This window comes from Salvia miltiorrhiza, chromosome 1 (genome assembly GCF_028751815.1).
Source record: "Salvia miltiorrhiza cultivar Shanhuang (shh) chromosome 1, IMPLAD_Smil_shh, whole genome shotgun sequence".
NCBI lineage: Eukaryota > Viridiplantae > Streptophyta > Magnoliopsida > Lamiales > Lamiaceae > Salvia > Salvia miltiorrhiza.
The window spans coordinates 62,742,239-62,750,886 of NC_080387.1; the positions used below are offsets into that span (position 1 = coordinate 62,742,239).

The following is an 8,648-nucleotide window of genomic DNA, read 5'->3' on the forward strand; positions in this document are numbered from 1 at the left end:
TCCAGAAACCTTCGCCCTCCACAAGCAGCGTTGCGCGAAGATCATCGCTAGGATGAGAGAAGCTGGAGATCTTTAGGATTTTATGTTTTTAGTTTTTAATTAAGTAATTTTAAATTATGTCTTTAGGTTTTTTTTTTTAATGTAATCTTTAGAATTTTTAAAATTTAATGAAGTTTAATTTGAAGTCAATTGTGTTATTTAAATTTCTGCAATTAAAAATAAATGAAAAATACAATAATCAAAACTAAAAAGATCAGGTCAGCTATCATGTCTGACCCAATATGATCCCCCTCTATCAGGTCACCCCCACTGGCCACTGCTGATGCTCTGAATGCATGTAAGAGCATCTCCAACTCAAGAGCCTCTTCAGGGGACTTCAAAGGAGTCATCCCCACCTTAGAGCCAATAATCCACAATCAGGAGCTCTAATTTTTTCATTTCCATTTTAACTCTTCAATTTTAAAATCTAATATTTCATTAACATTAAATTTCAACATTTTAGAATTCACGTTCCATTTTCAAGAAGTGAAAGATGGGAAGAAGAACGTAAAATGAGAGAAGAAGATGATAAAATAGGAGAAGAAAGAAGTTTTTGATATAGAAAATGAGGTGGAATTAAATCGTTATAAAAGAAAAGAACAAAAAGAAAAAGTTAAAACTACGGTTGAACGTCTCTTTTCATTAATTACTTTTTTATTTCCTAAACTAGCCGTTGAACCACCTAGTTATTATTATTATTATTTTAAAAATGCACGCGCCTTACAAAATTTTACAAAAGTGGGGGGACTGCACCGGCTCTAGTGCTTCGGCTCGAGAATACGTCACAAGGAAACTACCCTTGTAGAAACTAAAACATACGAATAATAACCAAAGTATTTTTAAAATATAGTATGTACCAACAAACATAACTAACACTGAGATGTAAAATCAGGTAGCAGAGAGTTGGAACCAGTTTACTTAGTGATACTACTACATTTAAATAAATTCAGCCATATATTGTCACCTCATTCTGCATGGTGCTATCCACAACCCACAATCTCTACTCGATGGGAATGCCCTTTTCGATCCACAGAACTCGGGTAATGTTTATCAGGACATATGATATGATGATATCGACTCCACAGAGAGGGTGATGACAAAAGAAGACAAGAATACTCACAAGGCCAAGTTATCCTACAAGAACGAGATACCAATAAAGACAAAATATCCAAAAAGTGAAATTGGGACAGATAGTGCTAGCTAGCTAACAATCAATGTCAAACACAGACACACCAAGTGGCCAAAATGCATGTATATATATCTCATTCGTGCTTTAGAGCAAATGGTATCGATAATAAAGCAAGCTAATCCATAGAGGTTGTAATGCAAAGGTTTAATTCATGAAAATAAAGGTAATATCCATAAAGAACAACATAAATTTTCAAGATCAAGAGACCACTAAATAAATTCAATCAACAACTCCAGCAACTCTCAAGGCAAGCTTGCAGTATAAGCTTAAGCTTTCAGAGCCAAGCACTAGCTGTTTGAATGACGCATCCTGATATCTTTTCCGGAACTTAAACAAGAATAAATTGGTCATGCAATTTGGACCTAACTTGATTTCTTTCTAAATTCCATATGTCACTACATGAATAGCCTAATTCATCCTTCCTAATGCAATGTGACGCTTTCATATTAGTAGGGCTGACTAGGACGGGCACACTCCACATCATAACAAGAATCACATCACTTATAGAGAGAGAAAGAGAGAGATGCAAAAAAGTATCCAGCCATATTAGAATACAACGCATTAATTAATAACGAGTCATAGAAACATCACAAGGAAATTATTTTATCAGCTTCATGTGAATCTACATGGAGACCCTGTGACTGCCACTCTTGTGAGTGAACCTAACAATATAAAACAATCATATCCTATAATACATATGCTGTTAATCCTCACCTCTAAAGTTGTTCTAACTTATTGACTAAGATGATCCAACAGTTCCGGTAGACGCTGCTTCACGTTCTTGGCGCCGAAGTTCTCTCTGTGTAAATCCAGCATCACAAGTGAAAATATAAAAAAAGCAATGGATGACAAAACACTGAAGTAGCACTAAGCTTCAACGCTGCACATGCAGGATACAGTACAGAGCACTACCATATAACAACAGGTATTGCAACATAATTGTTGACATAGAAAGATCATGTGCAGTAGAGCATGAATAACAGTTAGAGTGTGTCTCTTTAAATGGAAAACACTTGCCAGAAAACAAAAAATGTTGCACAATAACCAGCCAAGAAGTGGAGTCAATGAAGCATATGTATAGCAAGTATTTGGTGAATAAATACAGCAGAAAATATCAAATGCATCTTAATAAAGGGGAAAACTAAATGAGATTAAAAAATCTAGAAATTCCATAAAATTGACAGCAATAATCATATCACAGCATACATCAAAGACGTATAAACTTCAAGAAACGTACCCTTCTTTCCCAGTATGGGAGGAAGCAAACGAAATCATAAACAGGCCCAAGTGTTGGAAGCAAGAGAGCATTTACCCCAGTGAAGACCAAGAGTGCCGTCATAGGTCGAGTTTTGTGTGGCATTATCGTCTAATCTGTGAGCAAACAACTCAAATTTAGCCAAGCTTAAATGAATGAATTTTAGGCACACCTCCAGAATTTCCGGCAGATTACACAGACTCGCATCATCTCTGCTCAAAATAAATGTCACCACTACTAACTCAGCTAAAATTCAGCTCAACCGAAATTCAACTATTCACTCATGATTGTTGCTGGAAAGTACAACAATAGAAATTAAATTCAGCAACGCACACACAATTTATCCATACCTAAAAAACATTCGACATCGTAACAGTTCAATAGACATCCATATATAAATAATTGGATCGCCATACACAAAATCAGAAAATAAAATTCATCATTTAAGAGGAAATAAGCTGAAGAGAAAAAATACACCGCCATAAAAAAATAAAAAAAGGAATAGAAAAAGAAAAACAGTCGGCGAAAAAAAGAAAAGAAAAGAAAAAAACTAACCAGCGGTCTTGCCCCTCTCGAGTTCCAAAGGAAGAAGAGGACCAAGAGGTTGAAGTTGAAGAACGATGATTTGTATAGAGAAACTGTTATTCTGTCAATCTGAAAATTGCTAGTATTTTAGTTGGTGACGAAGCAAGGTTATAAATGGGCCAAAATGTATTGTTAACGAGAGGCCGATGGGCCCAATATTTAAGATGAAACAAATGGGCTCTTAATATAAATTGAAAATATAATTATCGATTTCCGAAACTATTTTGGATAACAACCCGTAGATAGATAATTATTATCGAATCCGAAACTATTTAGGTTCTGAAAGTAACATATTTATTTGGTTTCCAAGGTTCTCTACGACTATTTTTTATTCAAAAATTTGGAAATTAGTTCCAAAATTTCATCACTATTTTCTTTTGCTTTTTAATTCTCGCCTCAATCCACTAAGAGGGTCTCTGACTCTCTGGTGCGGAGACTCATTCAGAAAAAACTGTGAATAAGATCGACCGTTTCCTATTCTCAAAAAGAAAAATAAAATAAAAAATCTCAATTGACAGTTTCATCTTTTAGTTAAATAAAATAACATAAAATAGTTCTTGCCATGATAATCATAAAATAGATTGGCATTACCTAAATTGAAAAGGAAATGAATTTGAACCCTAAATCCAGTAATGTAGAATCTGACTTTACATGTATCTCAGTATCTATGAGTAGGAGTGAAGTGTAGCTAATCCTCTGATATCATCACACTAACAAATACAACCAACCATAACAACATTATTGCTATCTCTACCACTTGACAACAACAACCATAAAACACCAGAAATTTCACACCATATTTTACAAAGACGAGCCTGCAAAGTCCGGCAAGGGTGGCTGCAGCCGCATCCACCTTCAGACGAGCATAGTTGTTACATCTTACTATCGCGTGTCTGGACGAGCAGTGGAGTTAGGTGGATGAGTATCGAGGTACCTCATTCGCGTGGCCTAGCTAGCCAAAGAGAGCTAAGAGCTCGGAGCCTCGAGAAGTAGTCGTGTATCAAGAGCTGCGCCCTAGCCGATTGTCTGGTTGTCAGTACCCGGTGCATTTGTTGCAGAGTTTGTTGCCGTAGGTTGTCGGCCTAGACAACGAGAAAATGTTATCAATCCATATATGATCAACCAACAATCCTTTTTGGAATCATTACTGATCCTCTTTTTTTTTTTCAACAACTCCTGGGTCGTTACCAACTTATGTCCCGACCTTTGAGATATGTAAAAAGCGAAAGATCTTTCAATGTCGTCACATTTTTTACTTGGCACGCACGAGTCCCACGTGTAAATACGGAACCAATTTTGAGTCCGGTGTGCCAAGTCAAAAGTTCGACACTAAAAGTTCGGTTTTGCATATTTCAAAGGTCGGGACATTTTTAAAAATCACGCCAAAGACAAAAAAAAAAATTCAATCACCTGCCGTAGGAAGCCCTCGAGAGTTCCCAACTTCCCCATCGCCATCGCCATCTGGCCCATATAATTCGCGACGTTTCCAGACGAGCCCTCGGGCCCTGAAGTGCCATTGGCTAGCGTCTCAGCTAGTGACTGCTGCAATGCATCCATACCCTGCGAGAGGGCATCCTCCGCTTGGTGAGACGACTCCCGAAGATTGTAGATCCCCGTCAACTGCTGCTCCGTGAGTGGCTCCAGCTGGTTCACGAGAAGCTGCACGCGTATCATCATGTGCCATTAGTAATGGGAAAAGGCGAGAAACGAGCGACCTACAACGGAGTGGACGCACCTTGAGAAGCTCGGAGGGGCGGAAGCCACCAAGCCACATGAAACACCTCTCCGCTGGTGTTTTCCACATTCCTGACAAGATGTGGAACACATCAGCCTTGGCTGCATTCGTCTTCAGCCTGAAAACGTCGTTGAAATGTGTCGTCACACTATCCACGATAACACGAAGTTCCGTGTCACTTGCGTGTGAATTGACCGCTGTCCTCAGCTCGTTAACTAGTTTGTTCTGCTCCTCCGTCCACCGTGCATACTCAACATCAAAAGCCAATGCTCCTGCACCATGTAACTAATCGAGGTTAAAAATCAACGTGCAAACTTAAGTAATCACGACTACGCAGTAACAGGAATCGAACCGTTGGCACTCCCCGAATGGGACTGATCTCCCGAGTTCGAAATGAAGATGCCCTGCTGACGTGCTCGTTGCAGTTCCTGCTCGAGTTGAGTCAGCTTCAGCCTGCTGTTTTCCAGCTGCTGAACGTAGGCCTAGGAAGTAAACGAAGCCAGTAGGCCCTACCTTCGTTAATCTAAGTTATAACAATCAAATCGCAATTTCTTAACAGAATAAAAAAACAGCAAGAGTTCAAACTTCAGTAACCACGAGAAAACCTACTTTCTTCCTCAGTCTGCTTTTCCTTGCAGCTTCTCGGTTTTGTGCAAGCCTTCGCAACGTCTGCATATCATATCATATCATATCATATCATATCATATCATATCATCTTTAGAAAAATGAGGACTTGACAACTAGTACTAAAGGAACAACCTTCTGATCCGAGGTTTTTTCTTTCGATTTATCACTGGAATCTGAAACCGCGACACCAGCAGATTGACCCATATCAATCTGCAGAGCAAGGGCAAGCTCATCAGGCGCAAGAATACAACAGCAACAAATTTTTCTCTCGAGCAATGAAGTTGATTATCTACTGAGTTTGTAGGAAGATTAGGTGGAACAAATCAAGATGATATGATGCAACTTGTAATTTACAGCCAAAGACAGAAAACTTTTTTGCTCGACTCCAATCACCCAGTACAATGTCGAAGATATGATTAGGAAGAACCTTCTGGCTTTTGTCGTCTGGGTCCAAATCAGTTGAAGTGTCGGTCCGGGAACTAGATTCTGCCATGTTCGACTCTCCCCAGTTTTCGTGTTGACCACTGGAAGTAGATAGTAGATTTGGCTGTGGTCCCTTTTGCAGTTGCACTGGTTGAGAACCCAGTAGAGCTGCCGAAAAATTTGTGTTGGTTGAGGCATAAGTCTGTATGACAGATAGACATTAGATATGAGAAACTGAAGACGCTTGGAAATGAGATACGAATCCCAAATGAAGTGATGAATCATATTACCTTATTGAATAAACCGGACTGGAGATCGGGACCAACGGATTGGCTATTCATACTTTGGTTAAATACTTGACCTGAATTGGGAAAACATGTTAGGAACGGATACATTATCGAAATCCCACAAGACAAACGGGAAAGGTATATCATAACCTAATATAAATAAGATGTAAGCTTGCTGTGCTACTAACTCTCAACAAAGGAAATCTGATAAGATCAGCCCTGGTGAACATAGATTCAACTTATTCAATAGTTAGAAGTGCTTGCTAGAGTGCTCAGCGTCCACTGATATGATTGTGCGGACTCCCTCGTCTTTTAAAAGGCTAAACTATAGGTTATTTGCAACTAGCTTACCCATAGATAATTAAATGTGCATCATCTCAAATGCTCGATAAATCCTCATGTCGAATCCACAAAATATTCCAATAGATTTTAGTCTAACAATATGTCACTGAAGCTTGATGGATGAGGATGCAGAAATGCTAGGTCTACACTAGCAACACAAATAAAGAAGAGTTAGGAGATTTACTTCGGCCGACATTATTAGCAGGATCTCCAATCCGAAACCCCAGATATTGCTCGAGGACCCCAAAATTTGGAACTTGTGAAGATTGAGTTGCATTTGCCTCTGTACCCCTGCAGTGAAAAAGCTTTTAGTTTCACTTAAGCTTTTATAACTCTTAAAGAAAGAAGGATTCTTTTTGCACGATGGTTTTCTCGGAATAGAGAGTGATCAATAGGGATCTGACCTCTTGCATCCTTAAGCTGCTATTAGTGTATAAAACAACTCTTATTTCTAAATCTACCGGAGTCCTAAGCCTACGCGAATGTGCAGTGCAGGGTTAATCTACCATTTGAAAGGACAAGCCAAGGAGACGAAGATTGACTATGTTTCCAGATCCCCCTTCAAATCCACCTCAAGTTGCCTATCTTTATTTGTTGCTCAATTACAAGCACAAAATGGAACATGGTTTGTAACTTAGAGCAAGAAAAAGGAACATCCAAACAACACTAATGCAGATAAAAAGGACTTCTTGAACTGCAAGAAATTTGATCCAATTATGACTACATCAATAACTAAACTAAAACTTGGGAAATGGCAATGCCAAATGAAGTCCAATATAGTTATACAATAATTAGCAGACAATCTAGTACTGCAAGTACAAAACCTTTTAACTTTGTTCCTTTTTCATCCTGACCACCCTTTATCTCTCCCACCCTTCATAACTAATGTAAACAATCAGCTCTCTTTCTAACTACACAGATTCTTTGGAACTGAGAAGTAAATCAAAAGGAATCCTCATAAGACCGACATCAATAACCACAGTACAATCAAAAAACAGAGAGAGAGAGAGAGATTACATGGGATTGGAAGCAGGAGTCTGAGAAATGAAACTTGGCATCCCTGTTCTGTTATCCTCTGCACTAAATTTGATGGTTTTACTACCCATAAATCACCATCACCACCTCAAAAACTCAAAACCCATAAATAGTAACAAAACAGAATCTCTCAAAATCTAGTTTTGGCCCACAAATTAGAAAGTCAATTTATTTCCAGCATAAAAATCGAAACTTTGAAAACACGAAGACAAGAACTCCAAACCCCAGCTCAAACTCAAATCAAACACGCAAAATATGCCTTTTCAATAAATCACAAAACCCCATAAACCCTTTTCATACAAGCTATGGAGTCGAGGAACCCAGATGCTGATATTTAGTCAAAGCTCGAGAAAACCCAGAATCTTGAACGCACGAGATTGGAAATTGTTTAGTTTAATAAATGGATTGGATATTTGAATAGTTTTCTTTGATTATATCTAGAAATTTCTGAAGGGAGAGTGTTCGAGCACAAAATTCCAGGGTCCCAGTTGTGATTAAGCTTCTTTGTTTAATGATCTTGAACAATTGTTTATGGCGATTGAGAGACGTGACGTTCAGATCATTCCAAGCTAGGCGTCATTTTCAGCGGAAGCATATTTTCCACTTTTTAAAGCCTCCCCCCATTTTTTATTATTGCTTCTTGCTATTTTTATTATTCATAGTGATTATTGATTTGTGGTGCGACAACGTCCTCAGCTTATAAGTATTTGCAGTTGAGTACACCTATTTTTATAAATTTTGAAATTTATTTTGTTCAACTTTATTCGCTAATTTCAAACTTTATTCCCTAATTTCGAATTCAAAATAAATTCAGTGTCTTGGATATAGATTTGGATTTAAATTTAGGAATGTGTTCGATTAATACTGACTCATCCTACGATGCGATTATATCAAAATAACTCTTGAGTTCCATATATGATAATTTTTACTAATTATAACCTTAATTATTTTATAAGTTATAAACACGGTAATAATTAGATGCTTCAAGGCCAATTAGATGGTGGATTCAAATTTAGTTTTGTCACACGAAAAAATATTGACCCTCTAATGATTCAAATTTATATGATGCTTCAAGGCCAATTAGATGGTGGATTCAAGTTATAAACACGGTAATAATACCCCTTATGAAAA

At 37.9% G+C, this 8,648-nt stretch overlaps 2 protein-coding genes across 4 annotated transcripts; both read right to left on the reverse strand.

Annotated features, from left to right (window-relative positions):
- Positions 1-855: 855 nt before the first annotated feature.
- LOC131002987 (uncharacterized) lies at positions 856-3,192 on the reverse strand. Of its 3 annotated transcripts, none has more exons than XM_057929464.1 (4): positions 3,039-3,191; positions 2,466-2,599; positions 1,943-2,027; positions 856-1,173 (listed from the first exon to the last, which is right to left on the reverse strand). In XM_057929464.1, the coding sequence occupies exons 2-3, from the start codon at positions 2,586-2,588 to the stop codon at positions 1,968-1,970; spliced, it is 183 nt and encodes a 60-aa protein (XP_057785447.1). In that variant the 5' UTR covers positions 2,589-2,599; positions 3,039-3,191; the 3' UTR covers positions 856-1,173; positions 1,943-1,967. The 3 variants fall into 3 exon arrangements, with proteins under 3 accessions (XP_057785447.1, XP_057785456.1, XP_057785450.1); XM_057929473.1 differs by having other exon boundaries at positions 2,466-2,666; positions 3,038-3,158; XM_057929467.1 differs by lacking the exon at positions 856-1,173 and having other exon boundaries at positions 1,773-2,027; positions 3,039-3,192.
- Positions 3,193-3,634: 442 nt separating this feature from the next.
- Positions 3,635-8,135, reverse strand: LOC131003004 (transcription factor TGA2.2-like). The gene is made up of 10 exons (XM_057929484.1): positions 7,500-8,135; positions 6,667-6,773; positions 6,144-6,214; positions 5,858-6,055; positions 5,563-5,640; positions 5,413-5,472; positions 5,156-5,285; positions 4,804-5,075; positions 4,479-4,727; positions 3,635-4,150 (listed from the first exon to the last, which is right to left on the reverse strand). The coding sequence occupies exons 1-10, from the start codon at positions 7,586-7,588 to the stop codon at positions 4,004-4,006; spliced, it is 1,401 nt and encodes a 466-aa protein (XP_057785467.1). The 5' UTR covers positions 7,589-8,135; the 3' UTR covers positions 3,635-4,003.
- Between the last annotated feature and the right edge of the window lie 513 nt (positions 8,136-8,648).